At 39.7% G+C, this 26,842-nt stretch overlaps 1 protein-coding gene across 5 annotated transcripts in view; it reads left to right on the top strand.

Moving 5' to 3' along the window:
* LOC5577032 overlaps positions 1-26,842 on the top strand; it is a 52,310-nt gene that overhangs the window by 2,459 nt on the left and 23,009 nt on the right. For 2 of the 5 annotated variants that reach the window (XM_001663076.2, XM_001663077.2), the window contains exons 2-5: positions 18,967-19,067; positions 19,133-19,252; positions 19,310-21,094; positions 21,159-21,190. In XM_001663076.2, coding sequence (XP_001663126.1) covers positions 18,967-19,067; positions 19,133-19,252; positions 19,310-21,094; positions 21,159-21,190 — 2,038 coding nt within the window. Of the gene's footprint in view, positions 1-18,966; positions 19,068-19,132; positions 19,253-19,309; positions 21,095-21,158; positions 21,191-21,257; positions 21,355-26,842 lie in introns of those variants that run through there. The other 3 variants (XR_002502568.1, XM_021854417.1, XM_021854416.1) reach the window with 3 other exon arrangements.

Genomic DNA, 26,842 nt, shown 5'->3' with positions numbered 1-26,842 from the left:
TAGTTTTCGAGATATTGGCTTTTGAAAATGCTGAATTTGACTATTTCAGGCAACTTGTATGCAAGTTTGCCCCCTTGTATGGCATTTTATTCGCTTAATTTGTCGCAGAAGTCGAATTTCATGTGTAGGGAAAGTGTACCAGTTATGGACACAGTATTTCCCTATTTGGCCATTTGCATTATTTCGATAACTTTCACATTTTAAATCTTTTTGAATGTTTTAACATCACGATATATCCTATATCTTACTGCTAAAACACACAAAACTTTTCAAAATGTGGAGACGTTCAAGTTATCACGTATGGCGAAATAGGGAATCATTATGGCCATAACTGGTACACTTACCCCACAGACAAACAGACGTAACACTTAGAACAAATCTCGATCAAAATCATAGTCACGAGGACATGAACGCCCAATGCTAAAATTGGTGTGTTTGGCCGACAGGCCAATAGATGGCGATAGTGTGTAAACGTCAAACACGAACAAAAACGATGCGAACGCTACGGGTGGTGGATTGGCCACCTACCATATTTTTGAATCGATCGTTAAAAAGGTGGTCGATGGACAATGATGAGAGTGTGACGTCTGTTGGTCTGTGCTTACTCTATAACAATTATTATCAACTAAGTTCATAATACTTTCGATGCTCAAAGGTTATTTTTTGTTGGTTAAGAAAAGTATTGTATTTTGCCATATAAGAGATACTAAGAATTTTGAATAAAGACTGCAAGCATGTTCAAAAAATCGATTTAAACTAAACTTAACCGTGTGATTTCAACCAAATTATATCTGAATTCTGAAATGAAAGTAAAAGTTCTATTTGGCATGTTTGGTGTATTAGGAGTTCTTTTTGATCCTTTGACCTTGACGCTTGCTGCTGGGCAGTGCGTCAAGAAAGCCAAGTTTTTTTTCCTTTTCGGGTCGCGCGCCTTTTTTTTCTGAGTGCTTTTATATAGCCGAGCAAACGAGTGGGGCTGAGAGTGGATTGTGGCTGCACAGTGAAGGATAAAGGATCAATTAATGAGCTCGTTTCATGCTACTATTTCTAATCTATAAAATATGTATGACTGCACATTTAATCGTTACAATTGTGGGACGTAAATATGAATTTTCAACAAACTATGAATTGTTCGTCACTGTGCGTGTCGACACAAACTCTGATTCATGAATTATTTATGTTTCACATTTTTTTTTATTTTCAGAACACCCCTTTTTACCTTTATTTTTGTAATTAAAAAAAAACTTTGAATGGTTCGACACTACAAGTGTAGACTTGCGAAAAGTTCGCTTTATTCAACAAACTTTGGATGGTTCGCCACTGTAAGTGTCGGCATAAGAATAAGAGTGTTCTATGATGTTCCAACCAATCAAGTTTTTTGTTTCTTTTCAAATAAGTAAAATATAATAACACATGATTTCGTCCTGACAGCTGTATGTAATGTTACATTTAGGTATTTGTTCAACAAAGTTTGAATGGTTCGTCACCTCAAGTGTCGGCATAATTTTCCACTACATAGAAATTGTTCATATCAAATGAAAATATTATATTTACAAATAAGCATGTATATATCTCACAAATCATTATTTATCATGGTCTATTCGCTTATCAAAGTGAATCCTGTGACCCAACGATCCTTCCCATTAACAAACATCCCTCCCAGTAACCTTTGTGGAGATGCAGAGGCAAACACGGTCTCCAAATAGCAAAGGTTACACACTAACATTCCTTCCCCCAATCCCACCTGACTGCAAGGACGTGGCCGGCGCCGTTATTGACCCTGTATAAATAGAGGCACTGAATTATGCACATTGAAGAAGATTATGGCCAATCCCAGCCAAACTTCTAGTTGATTCTTTGTGCATTTTCACTGACTTCGGTCAATCACGGAATAGCAACCATTGATATGTGTAGTCAGTCTAAGCTAAGCTAAGCTAAGCTATTTGGCATGTTTGGTGTATTAGATCATAGAAAATATTGATAAATCATTGTTTAAATGTTATGTAAACATCAATGAAACCAATGTTTTTTACGACTTTGGCGACCTGTAGCTAAAAATTGTGACGTGCTCGAACATTTCTGAGAACGGCATCAGATTCAGCATCTTCAAATCTACTAGAGATACATAATTTGATTCTTGAGACACGCAAAAATGTCATTTTTGTTACCTATCAATCTGTTAGGGGGGAGTCCTCTATGGCCGGACAGTTTGAATTTTCCAAAAACGCATAATTAAGTATTCCAGGATTATACTAAAACACATTTGATCTTAAACTCTTGATCCGTCTTAAAAACGTGAGAAGAAGGCAATTTCAACGCACTCGCGATCCTACTATGAAAATTATATGGCAGGATTTGCGAAAAGAAATTAAAAAACAATTTTCACACTTAAGCTAAGTATGCTGTTCAGCTCAAGAAAAGTAAAAATTTCTGCGGAAAGAAATGGTCAAGAAATTTTCTACAGTGAGTCCCATTTGGATTGACATTTCTTTTCAACTGCGTACTGCGATCAAAGAAAAGTGCTTTTCTGGAGTATTTCTTGCAAGAAATTTCCCACGCATCGCGATAGGCGATTACTTTTCTGTTGAAGTGCATACTTCCCATTAGGAAACAAAAAAATTGAAAATAAAATTTCTCAATTGGACGGAAACAATTCAGCTTAAATTCTAAGAAACATTTGTGGCTACACTTGTATGAGTTTAAAATTATCGTTTTTTCATACAAGTGTAGTCACACATGTTTCTTATAATTGATTTATTTTATTTATTGATTTTGCTTCAACTGCTATTGTTTTTCTGGAAACATTGATTATACCACTGTGGTCAAATTTTTGCCCCACCTTACTCTACATAGTTCTAACGTAAAGAAAAATCTTCTAAATCAATTAACATGACCATCATTGACAAAAAAAAACTCGTCAGTAGTTAAGTTCTTTTATTTTGTATAACAATAGTGGGGAAACCTCGCTTGTCGTACACAGCATCAGCGTGGCGGTTTTGACTTCGGTGAATCGCGCGACAACCGAAATATAAATCGTCCGTCTGTCACTTAAAAGGTTTTCGCTAGAACCAGCTTGTTGCTGTGAGGGATAAGCACAATGTTTCAACTTCTCCGTTGCAAAAAAGTAAAGTGGTACAAACCAACACCAATGTCCTGGAAATTCGGTTCCCAAAATATTTTTTTCTGTTTCAAATGTTTAAGCGTAAAGCAGTATATTGATTTCCCATGTATTTAGTTGACAGCTCTATGATTTATCACGTATTTGAAGGATGTCCTTCTTGAGGTGCCCGGTGATGATAATTTTCCTTTTAAAAATTCACTAAAGAAATCCACACAATAACTACAACTTGTGTAATTAAAAAGTTCCGTAAAATTACTAAAGGAATTTCATAAACGAAAGATACCAGGAATCGTTAATCGTTTTTTCATACAAGTGTAGTCACACATGTTTCTCATAATTTAAGCTCAATTGTTTCCGTCCAATTGAAAAATTTTATTTTCAAAATTTTTGTTTCTTAATTGTGAAAATCGTTTTTTAATTTCTTTTCGCCAATCCTGCCATACAATTTTCATAGCAGGATCGCGAGTGCGTTGAAATTGCCTTCTCCTCACGTTTTTAAGACGTATCAAGAGTTTAAGATCATCGTCTATAATCACGGATTCAAATTTTACTTCACATTTTGGAATGCTCCTTTTAATTTGTTAAAGTTTCATTGTCGATATCAAGTTTTGTTTGTAAAGAAATGTTAACATCAAAATTACTGTCGATATATGTTTCATATATATTCCAGTCGGCTCGAAAATAATTGAAAGTGGAGCTGATAGGATTGAGAATCGCTTCATGGGATATTTGAAACGTAACAGGGACATGATCAGACTCAAAATCAGCATGAGTAACTAATTGGCTGCAAAGATGACTAGAGTCGGTTAAGACCAAATCATTCGTAGAAGGATTTCTAGAAGAGGAAAAACACGTAGGGCTATCAGGGTATTGCATTGAGAAATATCCTGAAGAGCAGACATTAAATAAAATGCTGCCGTTGGAATTACTCTGCGAATTATTCCATGACCGATGTTTGGCATTAAAGTCTCCAATTACAAAAAAAATTACTTACCTATTGCGAGTCAATTTTCGCAAGTCAGTTTTGAGCAAATTAGCTTGCTGCCCAGAGCTTTGAAAAAGCAAATAGGCAGCTATGAAAGTATATTTACCAAGCTGTGTTTCAACAGAAACACCTAAAGTTTCAAAAACTTCAGTTTCAAATGACGAAAGCAGTTGATGTTTTATGCACCTATAAGTGATGATTGCAACTCCCCCGCATGCCCCATCAAAGCGATCATTATGATAAACAAAAAAGTTCTTTTTTGAGTATGGATCCAGGTTTGAAATAGGTTTCAGTAATAATTGCTATATGCACGTTATTAGCTGTAAGAAAATTAAACAGCTTTTCCTCTTTACCAGTCAACGAACGAGCATTCCAATTTAAACTATTTAAATTATTATTTATTGGATCCATTAGAAAAACGTAATTTGATTAGTAAATTTTACACCAACTTTGACTGTTTCAGGCGGCTTTGAACATTGCATCAATCATTTAATTCAATTGTTCAGTTAGAAAAATAAAATCACATACACTGAGCCAACTCTCCAAGTCGATGTTATATGATGGACATATAATTTTACACTATTAGAATTTCATATAAGATGTATCGAAGAACGAAATCATCGACTATAAGTTATATGTAATGCATATAGTGCGCGATTTGGGCAAGCATGTTACCGTTATATGCGATGAATATGATTTTCACGAGCGGAGAGCTGAAGAGAAAACTATTTGCTTTTTATATAAAAATCAATGAACAAAGTTAGTTTGTCGTATATGGAACTCTTATATTTTTGATTGTTCTTTCCATTTTGAATGTAATAATAGTATTATAAAAACAAATTTGGAAATTTTAGCTTCACATATGTTTTATATAGCCACCTTTACATTCCACAGATAAGGAGTGATTGTTCGTCTGTGAATGAAAACTGTAAATTATCAGGGAGATTGATTCACCTATTGAATGAAAGCTTGCAGGATGAAAGCTTTCAAAGAACGTCTTTCGGTGCCTAGTCTGAGTGGATATTCTACAAAGGAAAGGAAATCTCAATAATAAAGTCTTAGTTAAAGCGGGTTTACTTACCGACGGTGAATAAATTGAAATAGTTGGAGGAGCTCGATCCGTCATGATAAATTTTCGTAATTAATATTTTGCGAGTTCTGTCAGCTGGTTGATCCTAGCCTGGTGAATATATTCATAGAATGGAACAAAAGTTTGTTTTAAATGATAGTCTTAATCAAAGCGATTTACTTACCAGAAAATTTAATTTAAAGCTTGACCAGAACTTTTATTGATCCACGTTCTTTGCAATGTCGCCAAAAATCTGAGATATGGGATGTACTATTTGAAGAAGCCAGTATAAGTTATATGCTCTGCTGATAACTCGACATGTATTGCATACATGATGTACATATAACTTAAACCAGATCGTAGCTGCGTAATGTTTATTAGGTTGCAGTTACACTTCAACTGTCAAATGCATTAGACGTAATTTGAAACATATAAGTCGATTGATGGTTTGATCTTATATGATTTTTCTGATAAAATAGTTTCACGGAGTCTATCTTTTTCTAAAGCTTTGATATTATTTAGATCTATTTTGTTGAAGTGAACTAGATAATATTCTTGAGAAAGCCCTTTCCGAACAATGCCAGAATAGGTTCTCTTTTTCATAATGATTACTTAGACTGGGAAAAATCCAAGTAAATCATTCATTCCATTTTTGATCTCATCAGGTGACTTATAGTCACTTGAGATACCTTTCAAGACGACTTTGAACAAACGTTCAGTTTTGTCGTCATAAGTAAAAAATGTGTGCTTCTTCTCTTCAAGATGTTTGAGAAGAAGTTCGCGATCTTTGAGAGTTTCCGGCAAAACGCAACAATCTCCTTTCTTTGCGATTTGGAAAGAAACCTTGATTCCCCTGATGGAGTTCAAGATCTGCTGCCTAAATCCCCCAAATTCGGAACAACTGATCACGATAGGTGGCACTCTTTGCTTCCTCACTCGAATCAAAGAGCCTGGGCTAGAGTCTGCTTCGATTTGGTGTTCGGAAAATTTATCTAGAGCATCGAACTGATTGCTCATTTCGATACAATTATTCATTTCACCCTTGGAAGAAAGTTCGCATTCCGGGGAAACGTCTTTTCTTCCATTCTTGCCACGTTTAGTGACAGTTTTAAAACCCACTTTTTTGGAACCTGCTGAGAAGCAGGCTCTGTCCACGTGAGGACGTTAATGCCAAGAAGAAGAAGAAGACGAAATTTTGTGATTTTTCAGCTTAGCAACGTAACAACTTTCTCCCATATATTTTCTAGGATTTTTATTTGGAAAACTTCTCTTCAAAAACCAGTAGCTTATTAATAAAAAAAAAAACGAATGAAATACGTTATTTAACTCATTGAAGGTCTTCATATTAGAAAAGCCTCAACTTAGAACAAAATAATTGTTATTAAAACTAACTGCTCCCGGTGTTAGAGGATTTCAGTGTTGATTTTCAAAAATATATTTGATAATTGTTATGAAAATTTTCTGATCTCGCCTTGGTTACGCCATTGCAATAAACAAAGGTATACCACAAAAGAAAACTTTGAAAAACATAAAAAACCCTCGGATCTTGCAAGAGCTGCTTTGCATATTTATTAAATTTTTGAATCAAATCGGACCCTTACCACTCTATTAGCATAGCGCACTTAATGAAAAACGTCTTACAAATGTTCACTCTACAGCACGCGTGTTTAGAATTAATCAAACGTTATAACATAAAACATGAAATTTGAATGTCCGTAAAATCGAGGGTCCACTAAATCTACTTGGATTTCCCCAATTCATGTAATCATTATGAAAAAGGAACCCAATCTGGCGTTCGTCGGAAAGGGCTTTCTCAAGAATAATATTTAGGGGGGTCCCGGAACCTCGAGGTTACGCTTTCGCTCCGTAAGCTGAAGGTCGTGGATTCGATTCCCAACGCCCCACATACAAAAATCCGTCCAGCCACCAGAAGACGCCGCACGGGGAACACATCCATCCTCCGTCAGTATCGGATGGTGACTGAGACACACTGAACCTCTTTGTAGGCTGTTGCCTCACACGACACGGAAACATGGCAAAATGAACCACCGCATACCAATGAACCAATGAGAATATAATATACTAAGGTGTGGAAGAAGAAGCAATGGATATGTATTAGTAAAGAGAAAAAAAAACGTAAACAAAAATAACTACGTCACTAATTTACACGGCTTCTTATGGGAGGTCGCTTGCTTGTAGTTTTGGAACATTTTGCACCGTACACGGATGCCACGCACACTAAATGTCTTCTTCCTCACCTCGGTATATATTCTCATTGCCAATGAACTACGGCTATATGGATATGGATTGGACTAACGGCAGCACTCTCCTCTACCTGCTCGGTATAAGAGTAATAGCAATAAGAACTAGGATATAAATAGATTCTGTATCTGTGTATCTATAGAAACCAACCCGGTTCTAGACAGCCATGTTTTCGTGGTCAGCATCAAACTCAAGAGCAACAACGTACATTGGCCTAATCATATTGGGGAAATTTTCCTCCAATACTAAAATGTGTTTCAAGCTAATCACATCAACCAAAATTGACTCTCTGTACTGCAATCCAATAGTTCGCAACCGTTTGTTTGTTCGAATTACCATTGTTATGCAAGAAAAGAAATTCATCGGAGAAAAAGATTTCACCATCATTGATTGTTAGTCCTTAAACGGTTATTTGTTTGCAAACATTGAGCTGTCAGTGGGAACCACTTCCCAGTGGGAACCAGAGATGTTTGCTCGTTATTTTCCAATGGGGTTGTATGGGCGGTGTCAGGAGGTTGATAGAAACGAAATGATAGTCGGCATAGTAGCGGCCAAGTGCACTGAGGGCCTAACAAATAAAAGTAAAAAAAAGAATAGTATTCAATTCACTTTAACAAAACTGATCTAAATAATATGGAAGCTTTAGAAAGAGCAAGACTTATGTTCGATGTCCGTATGACATGGGAACAGTTCCAGAAACTTGGAGCAAATTTTCAGAACCCCTCTCAGTGCTGCCGGTACCAAAAGTGGGTCATGGAACAGAACATTGCCATATGGATGCTAAATGCATGATTTGCGGAGGTTCTTCTCACGCTAAGGACGTCCGTCGTGTGATGGAAGCTACCAAAAAATTTGTATGCGCAAATTGCGGGTTAAACCATAAGTCTAACTTTTGGGATTGCCCTTGTTGCAAACGAATCGTTGTGGCTCGTACACTCAGAAACACAGGAAGTCACAGAATTACTAAGTTTTAGTAATTTATGATTATTTTTTATCTGCCTCTCTTTTATTTTGCAGGGAATTTCACTCCTAATTGTCGATTCGCCTATGCTTTAACTTAAGCTTAGACCTTAAACCTGGTTTAATCGTATGGGTAAACGTGGTTTACGACATAAGCAAAGGTGAAGAAATCGGCCCTTAGTGTAAAAATCCACAACAGAATGAAAGAGAGGCAGATAGAAAATAGTCATTTATGCATAAACTTTAATAAAAATAATTACAGATCATTTCAAATCAAATGCAAATGCCCCTGCTTATGCCGCCGCAGGTAACTTTTATTCCATCTCTTCATCATCGAAAAATTCCAACGAAAAATCATCAGACAATGTACCTACTTTTAGTAACATGTCTGCCTCTGTTTTTGATTTTCTAACTGAACAGTTGAATCAAATAATTGAGGGCCCTATTATATAAGTCGAGTCGATCAAAATGACTCGACTGGAGTCACTGTCGACCAAAAAATTCGGTCGACACTGCTCTGTCACTTGAGTTTTTCGACAGTCCTATAGCAGTCGACGGGTGACATCTGAAATATGCATGCTTACTTTGATCGACAGTGACAACAAATGAGTCACATAAATCTGCTCGATTTGAAAAATAGATCAATGATGCAATATTCAAAAATACCACTAAGATGTAATACAATTGTTATTCACTTACGTTTCTTTAATGGATCCACATCAAAGAAAATTCAATTGTTGCCAATGAACAGTTCAGATACCGCCATGGACATTGGACATTCGACCACTTACCAACTTTTAAGTGTAATAGATTTAATTCGTTCCAACAAATCTGAAGGCTATTCTACTGGTCTTGCTTTTCTAGACATATAAAAAGCATTTTTTGCAATTTCTCATCGTAATAGGCTGATTTGAAACCAGTGCTGTAATGATTCATTACGCAACGATTCCTTATTACGAAACTGTTTTGAGTTGCGTAATGAATCATTACATAATTTTTTTCAGAAACTGTAAAATGATAGTGAATGCATTCCGATATACAGTGATCTTCTACGAAATTGCAAAAAATGTTGTACATAACCCGTTGCAGAACTCGGCAAGCCTCGTAGGATAAATTTATGACTCGTGCTGCGAATTGTTCCGCAAACAACTAATTTGGTGATCATTTACTTCATGACAGGAAATATTTGTCACCCTGTATAGGTAGCCACGTTTGATAATCCATGCCCCGTAGTAGCGTGTTTTTCGGCAATTTCATAACCCCCTTGAGACAATATTGGTAGTAGTTTCTTATACGAATATTTCCACTCTCTTTCATTTGGACTACTGGGGACATTATGATTGCAACCTGAGTAATGGGTGCTGGGTTGTCAATGTTTTCTGCTAGTTATTCATTAAAACATCATAACTTTACTATTTGCGTGAGTCGCGTCTAGCTTAGTTTGAGAAACACTGATCTAGACCTATATTCATATCAGCAGATAAGACGGTTGCGTTTCTGTATCGTCAATTAATAGATTGATTTAATTACTTATCGATATCAGCGCCAAAAAAATCGACTTCCAATAAATAACTACGCTGCAAAGTATGTATATAAGACAATAGAAGAGCATCAGCAACCAGCAACAGCTGTTCGGTTTTATCTTCAACAATAATTGTGCACTTCAACTTTCACGAACAGCTAGCTAGGCAAAGGCAGGAAGCGCTGCTGAAGCTACGACTAAGACGGGATGGTGCGTCTGTTTCTATAGATATGTGCCTATGTTTCAAGGTTTGCCATCTCGGAAATTGATTTTTTAATACGTTATGCTCTAACAACACAACGCATGTGATTTAGTACGCTATGTTTATTCAGATATTTATTTATAACCATGCTGCAATAGGCAACGTGTAGCCTTAAAGATGTTTAATGATTCAGACTAGAGCTTACCTTTGTCGTACATATTTACATTACGTTACCAATTTTTATACAATATTATTATTATAAAAAAAATACATTGAGAAATAAAAATAGAGTACCATGACCCCACAGTTATGGATCAAATAGTGTGGTGTCCAACCTATAAAATTCAATAAAACGACATGGAAAACGTAAAATTGTAATTTAAAAGCACGAATTGAATCGTTTCAAATTGGAACTTTGGCTAGTAAACTGTTTTGAGTGTAATATTTACCTAGGATTGCATAAAAATTAAAAATTGTATCGGTTTCTGAAAACCATATTATGGATCAATTTTCATATTATGGATCAAATTGTGACATATTTCGGATCAGTGCGCAAAATCAAGAGATTTTACACTCAATGCATCTGTATTGCATGATTTGGCGAAAGTTAACAATGTGTCACATATTACTGCAAAAAAACAGCAGTGTTAGAGCTGGAAACAAGGGTAAATGCCCTATTTCGTGTGATACTGCATTGTAGTAACTGAGACATGAACTGTTTTCACTCCACATCAAGTTTTCCACCCATTTTTGTCTGCTAAAAAAAGAAATTTAAAAACCTTGTTGTTTTATGAGTTTTATTTTTAGTGCTATTGTTTGAAAATGTCGAATCCAATGCTTAAAATGGCAGAAATCTACATTCTTTGGAAGTGATCCATAACCGTGGTAAACAATCATTTCATGGTCCATATTATGGATCACTAGTTAAAAGTGCTCATATTCGGTATTTAGAATCAACAATCTAGAAAAATGTTTTCTAAAGATGAATTCATACTAAATCGAAGTGAACGAGCATGTTTTATGCTATAACATTTGAATTTATCACTTGTGGGAGCTTATGAATGCTAGCGGCACTTCTTACAGAAAACGACCATATAATGATAGATGTGAGCTACCAACTAAACATTTGTCAAATACACCGTTATTTAGCGGTTGAATGTTGTGCTTAACATTACGAATGGTAGAAGACGAATAGTATAACATGGGAAAAATATGTTTCACGTCAACGTTTATGTTTTGAGCGAGTTATCCGATGTTGAACGCCAAAGTGATCCGTCACTGAGGGTGATCCGTAACTGTGTGGGCATGGTACATTCCATTTTGGGGTGAAATCTGAGATTAAGCATTTGGGTGCGGCTTATTTTTAAAAAGTTCTTGAAACCAAAATTTCGTGTGCTCATCTGAATTCAAATCACATTTAAAGAGAAACTTTAAAATGTGAGCTTAAAATATTAAAATTTAGAGGAGGTGCAAGCGACTTGAAGGTGCAAATGACCTTCAGTGAAGTAAGCATAACTTTGTTATTTTTCAACCAATTTTGAAACTTTTAGCATTATTTCCTTCAAAATTAAATTGATAAAAATTTTGTGGAACATCAAATTTGTCTAAAATCAAGCTAGTTTTAGTTAAAAGTAGTTTGCTCCAATTTTTTCCTCATTTTACTAGAAATTTATTCTTTGATTGACCATAACTTCTTTAATACTCAATCGATTTTAAATCTTTTTACATACTTTTTTTAAATTATGAATCGTGGTTTACGGCTAACCAGCCGAGTGGAAATTTAACAACTACCGAAAGCTAAACATTACATATAGTTTGCAATTGGATTAAATGGACAAATTGATGTGAAGTTTTGCGAAAACGTTACATGTTCACTGAGAAGACGTGTAACTTTTTCCCAAAACTTCACATCAATTTGTCCATTTAATCCAATTGCAAACTATATGTAATGTTTAGCTTTCGGTAGTCTTTTTACATGTTTTTGAAGAAAATTTAGTTGTTCTCAAACTGTTCATACAACAAACTTCACTAAAAATGGTTTTGACCAAGTTATTCTATAAAAACTGCAAAAAAAAAACGTGATTTTTTACCAAAAAATGCCAGTTTTTTTTCAATATTTTTGCCAGGTCAACATTTATCTAAAGCTGAAATAGGTTATTCTCACTTGTTAAACCTTTGAAAAGAACTTTGCAACAATTTTTAAATAATTTTGAAACAAGAAAATATTTGCACATGACTCAAATATATGTACTTTCCAACTCGTAATTATAACAAGATGCTTTATAAATTTAAGTTTCATAAAAAAATGCAAATTCCGACAGAAAAACTTAAATAATCCAAAGATATTTGATTTTTACATTAAAAATCATGTTTTTGGGTAGTTTTTGATGAATAACTAAGTCAAAAACATTTTTTACAAAAATGCGTTGTATCAACAGTTTCAAAACAACTAAATTTGCTTCAAAAACCTGTAAAAAGATTTGAAATCGATTGAGTATATATGAAGTTATGGTAAAACAAAGATGACATTTTTAGTAGAATCAAAATGAGGAAAAATTTGGAAAAATCAATGTTTAACTAAGTTAAAGTAACTTGGTTAATAAATAACGAAGTTATGGTGAATTCATTGAAGGCCATTTTCATATCTTGAAAATTCACCTTCAAGACGCTTGCACCGCCTCTAAGTCTAAATATTTTTAGCTCAAACTTTGAGGTTTGTTTTTTAATGTGATTTGAATTCATTGGAGAACACGTATTTTTGGTTTTGAGAACTTTTGAAAAATAAGCTGCACCCTATTAAGCATCCTCACAATGAAAGCTTAAATCAGTAGCGTAACCAGAATTTGGCTCTAGGGGGTTTTCAGAAGGTAAAACGGCGATAAAAGTTCTTCTTCTTTTTTTCTGGCGTTACGTCCCCACTGGGACAGAGCCTGTTCTTATGAGTGTTCTTATGAGCACTTCCACAGTTATTAACTGAGAGCTTACTATGCCAATGACCATTTTTGCATGTGTATATCGTGTGGCAGGTACGAAGATACTCTATGCCCTGGGAAGTCGAGAAAATTTCCAACCAGAAAAGATCCTCGACCGGTGGGATTCAAACCCACGACTCGCAGCTTGGTCTTGTTGAATAGCTGCGCGTTTACCGCTACGGCTATCTGGGCGATAAAAGTGGAAAAATCTAAAAAAAATTTCTAGACTAACATTTGAAGAGGGTGAAACAACATCTGCAAACTTTAGCTTCTCTCGTCCACGCCAGGTATAACTTTTTATATAAACTTACACCACTAGTTGAAGGGAGTCTGTTTGGAATTTTCCGAAATATGCCTGTGGTGAATGGATCAAAAATTGCAGTAGGAATCGTTGTGATTATTATAATCAGTTAGTCGAAAAGAAATCAGCATTGCAGATTTTTAAAACATTTTCAGCTTGTAGATGAATACTTCTGATATTCTAGATTATGAACGGATCCGTTACAGCCTATGTGTCCCCCGGAACTACCTCATGGTATTACTTCGAGAGACGGGGGCTTCAAATTTTTAACGCTGCCATGCTTTAAGCTCTCCGCTTCTGTTTATTGCTTTCTTGAGCTGGCTCCCGCTCGCTCTCTTTGGTCCTCCTGTCTCCCCCCGGCGACGGAGGTTGTCCACTAGTTCCGGTGGGGGAAAACCGCCGCACTTTGGGCCCCGTCTACCGGCGGATACCGCAGGAGAAATTTCACGCGCAGTCTTCGTCTCCGGGTTGCAAAGGTGGTCCGACAGTTCCGGTTTGGGGATGACGTCCGCACTGTGAGTGCCCTACATACCCGAAGCTCCTCTTCATTCTTCGTCGGCTGGCTTGTCAGGTGCCGAGGTCGGTCCGACGATCCCGGTTGGGGGATAACTTTTGGTTCATCGGCGCCCCGACGACCCAAGGCCACACCGCACTAATTTATTTTTCTTCTTCGTCAGTCCGACGATTCCGGTTGGAGGATGGCTTCCGGTTCGTTGGCGCTCCGACGACCCGAAGCCAAACACTGATCTTTACGCTTCATTTCGCTGCTCTACTCTCCACTTCCGCTGTAGTGCCGCCATTATCTGCGTTACTGTCATGTTCACCGCATTCCATTTATCCACGTCGTTGCACATCCGTTGGATGACATTGTAAACGTTTACATCGTCACCAAGAATGGCTTTCATCTCCTCTCGTTCCAGACCGAACCGCGGGTATGCAAAAAATATATGTTCTACAGTTTCCTCCGTGTTGATGCATTCGGGACAGGATGACGATCTTGTGTAACCGAATCTGTGCAGATATTGTCTGAAACAACCATGTCCAGATAAAAATTGCGTCAGGTGAAAATTTACTTCACCATGTGGTCTTCTTATCCACATCGACAGACTTGGGATAAGACGATGTGGCCATCTTCCAGTCGTAGCTTGATCCCACTGGTGTTGCTATTTTCTGATGGTGTCAGCACGTTCTCTTTCGCGGACTCCTCTTGTGTGGCGGTCCGTGTACCAGTCACGATCTTCCTCGAGAAGAAGGCTGCTATCACACAGACTGCCTCCGATGAAATGGTGTGGTACGAACTTGAAACCCGCTTAGCCATCAACCTATACTTACTGCTCAGACGAGATCGATTCCTTTCGGCCTTCAGTGCAGTCACCCATGCTGGACCTGCATATCTGATAATCGATGTTGTGACGCTCGCTCGCAGAGTCATTTGCCATGACGCCGCTATCGCCTTTGCCGCTTTTTTACAGACATAGTCGATATGTTTGTTGAAGTTAAGTCGATCATCAATCATCACCCCCAGATGCTTTACTTCTCGCTTCAAGTCGATGATGCAATCACCAACCGTGATTATGTTGCACTACCTTACGATTGCTGATCATAACCACTTCAGTTTTGTGGTGGGCTATCGCCAGCTTTTTGTCCCGCATCCAATCTTCTACAGTCTCGATCGTCTCAGTGGCGAGTACCTCCATACCCTCTCTTGATTCACCGACTACCAATAGCACCACGTCGTCTGCAAAGCCAACAAACTTTACGCCTCTGAGAAGATTCAATTTCAAGACACCATCGTACATAATATTCCACAGAGTCGGGCCGAGAATAAAGCCCTGAGGAACGCCCGCCGTAGTTTGAGTACTTTTTACTCTTTGGTCTGTTTCGTATATCAGTAACCGGTTCTGAAAATAGCTCTTCAGAATCCGGCAGATATACTCAGGTACTCTCATGCTATGCAACAAATCGGCGATTGTTTTCCAGCTATCACAGTTGAAAGTGTTCTTCACGTCTAGTGTGATCACCGTACAATAACGGTTTCCTCTCCTTTTCTGCTTCTGAGCTGTCTCCATGGTTTTCACAACACTTTGGATGGCGTCCACAGTAGACCTTCCTTTCCGGAAGCCGAACTGCATATTCGACAACCCGTTTTCGTTCTCCGCATGCTTCGTAAGCCTGTTCAGGATTACTCTCTCGAACAGTATGCTGGACGTATCCAGCAAACATATCGGCCTATACGCTGAAGATTCGCCACGCGGTTTACCCGGCTTTGGCAGCAACACCAACTTTTGTCGCTTCCAGGAGTCTGGAAAGCTGCCATCTACATATCGGGGTTCTCGAGGATCGCTGTTGTCAGAGCCAGATTTGGGATTCCGTCTAATCCTGGGACCTTCTTTGTGTCCTAGACTTACGCCACACCGATCAACTCCTCACTTGTTACTCGCGATCAGGCGGTATGAATTGTGATCAGGTGCTGGTTTCCCAGGCTTTTGCATAGCTATCTCTTTCATCTGCCTCCATTGAACCAATGTTGTGTAACCGTCTTTTAGCGATTTCAAGGTGATTTTTAAGAAGATTAAACTTAATAATCATAGCGCGTCCCGGCGAGGAGTTGTTTGATGAAGGAAGAGCCATAGAAAATTCCAGCATAGTGAATGGTCTGTATAAAGCATCGGCTCTCTGGGTTTCTCAGGAAGGCGGGTGAGCTAGAACTGAGTTTAGACAGACCTTTTTTGCAAAGTTATCAAAAAGCTATGACAATATCAGGGTGTAGACTACCTGGAAAAACCTAGAAAGTCAGGGAATTTATTTTTGACCTGGAAAGTCAGGGAAAATCAGGGAATTTCACTTGAGGTCAGGGAAAAAATATCAACACTACAACATCAAACGAGTTTATTGTCTGCAAAGTAATTGATCATGCTAAATCAATACACCTTCAGCATGGCTTTGCTTTGTAGCCGTGGACTCTAACCACTCGACTAAGGAACCAGGACCTAAAAAATTCTACAGAAATTCTGAGGATGATTCTCAAAGTTCCTCGATTATTTTTAGTAATCCAGAAATTCATTCAAAAGCAGAAATTTCAGGAATATCAGTTGTAATAATCTTGATAATCTATTGACAATTTGTGATATTACTTAGAAGATGAATTATTAGATGAGTCCCTCGGAGCATTGCTGAAGGTACGACAAATTCAAGAGGAACATTTGAAACCTTCTAATCAGCGCATTGTTCAAGCCCTGAATGCATTCCGTTAAGAATATTTAGATATTTTTTTCGGGGAGAAAAGCTAGGGGTAATTCATATCGAAATCCTAAAATATTAACTAAAAAATTACCTGCAACGAATCATCGTGAAGAATTATTAAAGATATTCTAAGAAAAAAAAGAAAACAATTTGGAAAAATAAAATGTTATCCTGAAAAATATTTTTATAAGCATTCCAGAAATAGTTCTAGGAATTCCAAATGCTATTTTTCCCTGGCCACGATCACAGGGTTTGACGGTGCCAAAGTAGAAGGTGCACCATAATAATACCCGTCTGTGAAACATATCACCTTCCCAATACTTTGGCACACCTCTAACGGTTCATGATTTATCATGAAACGGCTGCATTCAGGCGGAGGATCTGTTAATATGTTTCGGCATATTATCAGGTCCTCTTCGAACGGAGGGACCGCCAGGGCTCATTAGTTACTCATAAACCAGTGCTGGTTGTTGATGGTTCAGTTCGTTTACCACGAGCTGTAGCATCCCTTGTACTAATCAGTAATGGTTGTTAAGTTTCGAAGCTAACGTGTGATCAGTCGTTTTATAATGCAACATAAGAATGGGTGTTTGGTGGAACTGCGCGTAACACTTGTTGTTACTAAATTTAGTGATTGTGTTGGTGCTAATGGTGTGTTTATAATAAAATCTATGGTGATGAAAATTTGAAAATGAAATTGGAAGTGATTCTGATAGTTTTGTTAGAAATATAATAATGATGATGTATAATGATGTAAACTCTACTAATTTAATAAAGGCCATAATACATTTTACAATCATTTCTCTGAATATAAACATTATTGCCTAGTTCTTCAAACATGCATGATAAAAGTGTTAATAATGACAGCGAGCGCAGAAAAATGGATCGAAGTGATTTTGTTTTACGGTAACTTTGTTGATAGTGCTAAATTGTAGTTTGAATAGTAATGACTCTACAGCAACAAAAATAATGAAACATTAAAATTGAATATCTTTTAATTACTTAGTAATGCTAACAGATGGTAAATGCTAATAACAATGAATTTATATGAAAATGGTGTGATGTGAAAAGTGATATAATGGAAAGTATATCTGAAGTGTATTACGAAAGTTGATGAGTGATAATCGGTGAAATACGTAATAGTGTCGAAAATAAAAGTGACGATAGTGAGTGATAAAATGAAATGGGGAATGAGGACCTTTTAATAAAACTATTTCGTTCTTCACTTTAACCACTCTAGTAGCATTTCAGGCCTTATCATAGTTTGATAGTAGTACTAGACTGCAAAACTACGGTAAGGGCTGATTGCTGCTAGGGTACACAGTGATCATTTGAGCAACATTGCTTAGGAACGTTTGTATGATGAACGCAATAGAGGCTTATAAAAGCAAATGCTGGGAAAGAGCTTAGGGCAGATTAAGAGTGCCAGTACTACCCCTATCGCTACCGACAAAAAAAAAAAGGAATTCCAAATGCTATTTTTAGAACTATGTAAGACTGAAAGAAATTCTCTAACAATTTTTAGAGAATCTTGGAGATGAGGAGCTTCTGGAGGAAATCTTTCAAGAGTTCATTGAGAAGTATTGAAGGAATATCTGGAAAAAATCTTAAGAATTTCAAGAAGAATTTCTGAGCAATATATGTGGAATTCCTTGAAGCAATTCTCCAAGAAAGTTCTATGGCAATGGCTAGAATTTTGCCTGGAAAAAGAAATAGTCAAATTTTAGGATTGTTCATACGGATCTTCAAGTTTGAAAAGTAAATAGATTCTCAATTGTTCAGTTTTATCATATTAACTTGAATAAACGTTCTAGAATGTCATCTGGCAGGTACATATATCTCAATAAAGTAAAAAGCTTTTGATCTATTTATTCATACGACCTATAACATAACGAATATGTATCTTCTTGTAAAAGAACGCACTTAGGGTCGGTCCATGAATTACGTAAGACAATTTTTGGGATTTTTCAACCCACCCCCCTCCCCCCCATGATAAGGTTTTTTGTATGAAAATCCAAAATAAATTGTATGGCGCGCAAGAAATCTCAAAACCCTCCGTCCCCCCCATAACCCCTGGACAGCCCTTATTTCGGTTCAAATTAATCAACTCAGTGGTCTGAAACTTTTTTGGAAAATGACTGGAAGGTCAGGGAATGTGAGGAAATTTTATTTTCAAAATTGAGTCGACACCCTGAATATACAAAAAATCCAAAGGGCACCCCGTCTAAAAGCATCCAAAAGTATTAATTTCGGCGATATCATATATTCTTTGATTAATATATGCAAATTGAAGAAACATCTGATTAAGACAATGATTTTTTCGTTTCAGGTGAAAGAAATGTAGCCTTGTTCGGAGTGTTGACGTGCATTGGAATCGGTGCCGTCATTGGCATGTGTGTTTTCTGTAAAAAGAAAAAGGGCCAATTTAAGGTGAATAGATGGTAGATTTCGCAGTATCGCTTGATTTTACTATTCCCTTTCCCCATCAATTTCAGAAGTTCGAAAACGATGGTAACATAGAGGAAGTTAAAAACACTGAATATCCCATCCTGAAGTCGCTGAGTTCGCTGGATGCAAAGAAATCCGGTGCCATTATACCGAGTAGCCCCACAAATGTAAGTTATTTCCTTTCAAATCAAACTGAATTGATGATTGATGCTTTTTTTATTTAGCTGTCGACTGATAATCTTCTGGATCAAACGGTCCAATATCAAAATGAATCCGTTTCGTCTCACGAGTTGGATGGAATTGAAAATTATCATCTCCTGCAATACCAGAAAGAAACATATGCGGCCAAAACTCAATCAGTTCGCCATGTAGGTAAGGAAAGCACGCCTTCTGAAGGGCATAATGATATGCCGAAGGTGGTTTTGCATGGGGATGATAACGAAGACTCGAACTCCAACATGCTTCTCTCCACGAGCAAGGAATCTCTGAGCTCGATCTCTCCCTTGCCGGGAACCAAAACCAGTTACTCGATGGAGCAGGAAACTGCTTCGCTGAAAAATTCGGTTGGCTTTGGAGACGATAAGCCGTTGATTGATCGTTGCTCGACTGATTTGGAAACCGGTGCCATGGAGGATGAAGACGATTCTGGTCCAATGAACATCTCAGTCCAGCCTCCGACCCGTCTGGATGATGTTACCATTAGTATCAGCGAGAGGGGAGCCAGTTACTATGAGGAAGCTACATCGGCGGCAACGACCGGAACGACCAAGGATTGCGGCATTCAGGAGGACGTCACACCGATGGACAGTTTGGAAGATAACTCATCCGTTCACGAGACCAACAGCATAGAAGAGGCTTTGCGGGCGTTGGATATTGCCATTGATGGGGAAGATGAAAGCGATGATAGTGATGATGAGTCCAATTTTGTTGATTATCCGGAAGATGTCATGGGGAAAGGATCAGGCCAAAGGAATGATGTTGAAGTTAGAAACGAAATTTTCGATGGCAAGAATTCGTCCTCGGACAGTGGCATGGATGAAATTGAGATAAGCGAAAAGGTTACCACTCCGGATATGATCATGCATGAATTGATCCGAGATGAAGCCACCAAACTTGTTGACGAAATATTGCTTTTATGCCAAAGTCGAATTGAGGAAATTAAGGAATGTGAAGAGAAGGAACAGCTGGAAGCGGCGCTTCCGCTTCCGGACGATGATTTTAACGATTTCAACAGTGGTGTGGTATTAGAATGTAGTACGCCTTTTGTCGCTAGGAAAGCATTCGAAGCGATGAAAGATGGTTTGCCAATGGCTAAACAAGCCCTGTTCTGTGATGTAAATGAGCAAACGTATGTGATGGCTGATGGCGTTGAGGGGCAACTGGGCGATTCCACATCCAGTGATGCCAAACAGCATCCGGAAGAGTGCGGAAATACTTTTACTACTTTTAATATGCCAAATGTTACCAATGTCGACGTAGATGATGATGATCACGATGATCTTGTGCAAATATACCCAGTAAATGAAACAGTTACAATCCCGCAGATTAATACTACGCACACTTTGCTGAACCCATCGGACACGTTTGTTCGGGAACCAGGCGATGGTACCCTGCCGGAAATAATGGTCGACCCTATGCAAACGATCGATGATGCTGCCTCGGATAAACCGACGGCCACGCCTATGAACACTCCGATCGAATTGGGCTGTCCAACGACCGCCGATTGGGACAGGTGGCTTTCGGCCAGCGCATCGACCTGTGAAGCTGCTGGCGGGGGCTTGAACTTGCAAGGGCAGCACGAGGAGGATTACTTCAGCAGTCAAACCTACGACGAGGGTTGGTTCTTGCATGCCCAACCAGGTTGTAGCAGCGGCAGTGTCGGAACGTATGGCAACGATTGTGGCGGCGATGGCAATGAAACGTACGAAGTGCAGGAAAATGATGATAATCTCGATTCGACGTACGATTTGTTGCGGAAACAGTTGGCAGAGATGTTGCCGCATGCACAGGTATTTACGATTCTCAATAAGTTGAAATGAAGTGTTGCTCAATTTTTCTTCTTTTCAATTTCAGGGTGCCAAGGAAGCTGCGGAGTGTTTCGAAGAGTAAGTATGATCGATTGTATAATTTTTCCATGCTTTGACAATGTGATTCTTATTGACAATCACGAAGGTTTTGTTGTGTACTTCTAATAGATAATGCAGTTTGAGGAAGTATCTACATATGATCAATACCATAGGGCCGTTGTTAATTGTACCACGATTTTCTGGTGAGTTGCAAGCTTAGTGTCAATGATGATGTCGCGCTACACGATGATTGTTCATCTGCAACAACCAGACAGCTCACCAATCCACCAGGAGGTGGATCGTGCTGAGTTGTTGAGTTGAAGGAGAGCGAAAGAAGAAAGGCACAAAAGTCTGTTTGACAGCTCTGCAGAAAGCGCGTGCGCACGGACAGAGCGCGTGCGCACGGAAAGAGCGCCAGTTCGGCTCGATTTGCAATGATCGGTTATTATTATTATTTTTTCGCTATTGGATATTCTATGGTTTGGTTGATCGATGTTAAAGTTTGTTTTAAAAGCGGAGCTACTTATTTTGAAACATATTGCCGTGTACAATAGTAGACAACACAACTAATTTAATTAAAATAATTTGAAATTATAATTAGTACATATACAAAAGGGGAAGAACGTTTAGGCTGGTTGTGCATTACGATAAAATCTCTTAACATAAGCAATGCTTGTTGTTGGTTCTTGTGGAAGGATCAACATGTTCGGCTTAACGAATCTTATTTTAAATATCGAATAACACTCATGCAATTGAACAAAAAGGATGTGATTACAATAGACTTTTGATATTTTCAATTCTGAACCACCGCAAAAAAAAAAATATTGGGAATCAAAATTCTCCTGAGAGGGATGATGTGGGGGAGGCTCATTCTAATTAATATTGTCGTTCAATTATGGGTATAAATTAAAATTGTTATTGTTCTATACATACTTATTTATGATGGCAGCCCTGCGCCATTCAGCATCGCGCGCCAATCGAGTGTAAAAGGAGCTGACTGAATGAAGCTCAAAAGGGAATGGAAAGGAGGAAATGAATAAAGCTCAATTCAAGTGTTTTGCCTCGATCTGTAAAGACGTGTTTTACTGTTCTCTCTGCTAATTTACCCCTCCAATAGGTTATGGGCCTGTGAAGTAGCCATTTTGTTTTTGTGCAAAGTGAACACGTTCAGACAAGTCGTGGCGCGTTTGTTGGAATTTTTCCGGAAGTGTTAAATTCAACAAAAATGGAGAAAATTGGTATCGCGAAGTTAACGAACGATAATTACGATTCGTGGAAATTGGAAGTCGAGTTTTTGTTAGTGAGAGAAGGACTTTGGAAGTATGTCTCGCCGGGAGTGAAGCCGGAAGTGGCTGCTTCGGGTTCGAACGTCGCGGAACTGGCTGCCTGGGACGAGGGAGACCAGAGAGCGCGCGCGACGATCGGTTTATTGCTGACAAAAAGTCAACACGGGCATATCCGGAATACGAATTCCGCGAAAGCAGTGTGGGACAATTTGGAAAAGCAGCACCAGAAGAAGACGCTTACGACCAAAGTGCATTTGCTCAAGCGAATCTGCGACATGGAGTACCACGACGGGGACAACATCGAAGAACACCTGATGGAGTTTGAGGATTTGTTCGAGAAGCTGGCTAATGCTGGAACAAAACTAGACGAAGATCTCCAGGTGGTTTTAGTGTTTCGAAGTTTGCCTAGTTCGTTCGATGCCTTGACGACGACGCTAGAGAACCGAGCCGATGATGAGCTAACGATGCATCTTGTGAAAGGGAAGATCATTAACGAAGTGCACAAGCGTCGTGATCCGGCGGTAGTGGATTCGGTTGTTCTCAAAGCGGAAGACAAGAAGAAAAACTCAGTGTGTTTTTTCTGCGAGAAGCCCGGTCATAAGAAAGCAAACTGCAGCTTGTGGCTGAGGCAGAAGAAAGAAGAAGGTGACAGTAGCTCAGCAGTGAGCAGGCACAGCGAAGTGAGAAAAGTGTCGAAAAAGCTCGCGAAGGCGAAGCTTGCGACGTCGCGATCGGAAGAATTTACTTTTCTTGCCAGAGAGTGTGTGACGAATGGTTGTGTCGTCAATTCCGATGTGAACGTAGAACCGAGAAATAGTGCGTTTGTTGCCAGTGAGTGCGCGGCGAAAGACTGGATCGTCGATTCCGGTGCGAGTTTGCATATGTGCGCAAATCGGAAGTTTTTCGTGTCGTTCAATGAACCGCGGAAAGACACTCCGAAATCGGTTACGGTTGCCGACGGTAAACACGCAGCGGTGAAAGGCGTCGGATTGTGCCAGATTTTTTGCATCGGAGGTGGTGGCGCAGAAACGCGAATTTTGTTGAGTGAAGTGCTTTTCGTTCCTGATCTCGACATGAATCTCGTGTCCGTTGGCAGGCTCGTTCAGAAGGGAGCGAGCGTAATCTTCGACAAGAACGGATGTAGAATTGCGAACGGTGATAAGATTGCTGCTATTGCGCCGTCAAGCAAGGGTCTGTTCCATCTTCAAATGGTTGAACGTGCTAGTGCAGTTTCGGATCAGTGTCATACGAAGAACTGCATACACGAGTGGCACAGGAAGCTGGGACATCGTGATACTCAAGCTATCCTGGATCTGGAGCGGAAAGCTTTGGCAACAGGCATCAAGGTACGTCACTGCTCTGTTCGTTATTCTTGTGAACCCTGTTTGGAGGGAAAGATGGCAAGGCGACCATTTCCTAAGAAAGTGAGGCGTAAGTCGAAAGCAGTGTTGGATTTGATCCACAGTGACTTGTGTGGGCCGATGAAAACGGCTACACCTGGAGGCCGTCGGTATTTTCTTTCGCTGATCGACGACTACAGCCGCTTTACCACTCTATACATTCTTAGGAAGAAGTCGGATACCGTGGACGTTATCCGAGATTTCGTACGTTTGATGAAAACGCAGTTTGGTAGACCCCCGAAGATCATCAGATCGGATCAAGGAGGAGAGTACCGCAGCGCAGAGTTGGTCAAGTTTCTCAAGCAGGAAGGAATTCAGCAGCAGTTTACGACAGCATACACGCCACAGCAGAACGGAGTTGCGGAGCGCAAAAATCGTTCGCTGGTAGAGATGGCACGGTGTATGATCATCGATTCTGGGTTGCATTATCGTTATTGGGCCGAGGCGGTTAACACGGCCAACCATCTGCAGAATATGTTGCCAACGAAACCGGTGCAGCAGACGCCCTACGAGATTTGGCACGGTACGAAGCCGGACATGAGCATGATCCAGATTTTTGGTTCGGAAGCTTATGTGCACATCCCGAAGGAAAAGCGGACGAAGCTGCAATCGAAGGCGACAAAATTGACGTTTGTTGGGTACTCCCAGCAGCATAAAGCGTGGCGTTTCATCGACTTGAAGACAAACGAAATCGTTTTCAGTCGTGATGCTCGTTTCTTGCCGTCAAGTGATCGAGAGATTCCGGATGCAGTCGATGACGAAATTTTCGTGGTGCCTCCGGTGAAACCGTCCAGCAACATGGAGCATGAAGAGTCGGACGAGTCCGATGAAGATTCCGAAGATGAGCGAAGTCAGCGAAGTGACGATGAGGAAGAATTCCGTGGTTTTGAAGAAGAATCTTGCGACAATTTGGATATTGGTTTTGAAAATCCAGCAGATCGGAGTGTATATGAAGATGCCAATGGCAGTGTTGTCTCTCGACAGGACGACGAACTAGTTTCGATCCAGAGGCATTTGCAGGAGGAGCAATTCGCCGTTACACCTCGTCGGTCTGGAAGGTCAACGAAAGGTATTCCACCTGAACGTTACGTGGCGGATGGTAAACTGGCTCGGAGTCAGCAGTGTGAACCCCGAAGCTACCAAGAGGCAGTGAGTGATCCTGAGAATGGCCATTGGAAGGCCGCCATGAACGACGAGCTGAAGTCATTGCGGGAGTGCAAGGCCTGGGACTTGACGTCGTTGCCGCCAGGAAGCAAGACCATCGGATGCCGCTGGATCTATAAGAAGAAGCAGGATGAGCAAGGTAAACTAGTACGATATAAAGCGAGATTAGTAGCGCAAGGTTTCACGCAACGATATGGCCTGGACTACGACGAGGTATTCGCCCCAGTCGCGAAGCAAGTGACGCTTCGTACACTGCTGACCATCGCTGGACGAGATGAGATGCAGGTCAGGCACGTTGACGTGAAAACTGCATATTTGAATGGCGATCTCAAGGAGACCATTTATATGCGGGTACCACCCGGACTACGAGTTGAAAAAGGACAGGTGTGTCGTTTGCGTAAGAGCCTATATGGTTTGAAGCAATCAGCCAGGGTTTGGAACCAAAAGCTGAATGATGTTATGAAGCGACTGGGATTCCGGCAGGCGGATGCTGACCCGTGCTTATCTGAGACGAGACTCGCGAAGACGGTCTTCTTTTTCTGTGATTGCTGAGTTTTTTTCTTATTCCACTTTGTGCATACCAATTATGCGCATGCGCATACCAATTCGGCGCATGCGCATACCAATTATGCGCATGCTGTTCAAATCCTCACATGAACCTCTCAGCAAAAAATGATTAAGTTTGCATCACATCGATTCATAAATAGCCATTTGAGTGAAATTTCATGCCAGCAAACGTAGAAGACATTAGAAATAATTAATCTTCTGCTTAGATTTATCAGCAACTTTGGAAAAAACTGCTCCGCCGACTGAGATTTTTAATAACAGTTTACTTTGAACACAATACTTTTCACTTTTTTAGCCATAAAAACGGTGGGCTGCATTTGACGTTTCGTGAGAGGGGAATCTGGGCTGCATATGACGTTGATATTTTTCCTCTTCGCGAGCCTCTCTCAGGTGCTTATATGTGCGGAAGACGAGCGGCGGCACAGTGTATATCCTGGTGTATGTGGATGATATGCTAATCGCTACATCACGTGATGAAGACTACGAAGGAGTTGTGAAGGCTTTAGCTAGCGAGTTCCAGATTACAACACTTGGTGAAGTGAAACATTTTTTGGGAATAAGAGTGACGCGGAAGAACAACGCCTACTGCTTGGACCAAAAGGCTTATATCGACAAGTTGGTTGCACAGTTCGGACTTGCGGATGCTAAGGGATCAAGGATTCCTATGGACGTCGGATACCTACAGCAAAAGGAGGAGCTGGAGAGTCTACCGAACAATGAGAAGTTCCAGAGCCTCGTCGGTGGTTTGCTGTATCTATCAGTAAATACCCGGCCAGACATCGCTATTAGTACATCCATTCTTGGAAGGCAGGTAAGCAAGCCAACGAATGCGGATTGGACGGAAGCAAAACGGGTTCTGCGCTACCTGAAGTCTACGAGTGATTTGAAGTTGGAATTGGCTGTAAACAGACAAGAACTTCGAGGATACGCGGACGCAGACTGGGCCGGAAATGTTAAGGACCGAAAATCGAATTCGGGCTACCTGTTTCAACTGGGTGGTGGCCCGATTTCATGGTGTGCCAGAAAGCAATCGTGTGTGGCACTTTCATCGACGGAAGCGGAGTACATTTCGTTAGCTGAAAGTTGTCGGGAGCTGCTTTGGCTGAAAAAACTATTGAAGGACTTCGGGGAGCCTGTACAGGAACCAGTACAGATCTTCGAAGACAACCAAAGTTGCATCAAGATGTTGGAGCAGAATGCAGGACTGAAGCGTTCGAAGCACGTGGACACCAAATACCACTTCGTGAAGGATTTGGCTGAAAACGACAACGTAA

The sequence above is a fragment of the Aedes aegypti genome, chromosome 3 (genome assembly GCF_002204515.2).
Source record: "Aedes aegypti strain LVP_AGWG chromosome 3, AaegL5.0 Primary Assembly, whole genome shotgun sequence".
In the NCBI taxonomy this organism is placed as follows: domain Eukaryota; kingdom Metazoa; phylum Arthropoda; class Insecta; order Diptera; family Culicidae; genus Aedes; species Aedes aegypti.
This window is presented reverse-complemented; position numbering and strand designations above follow the sequence as displayed.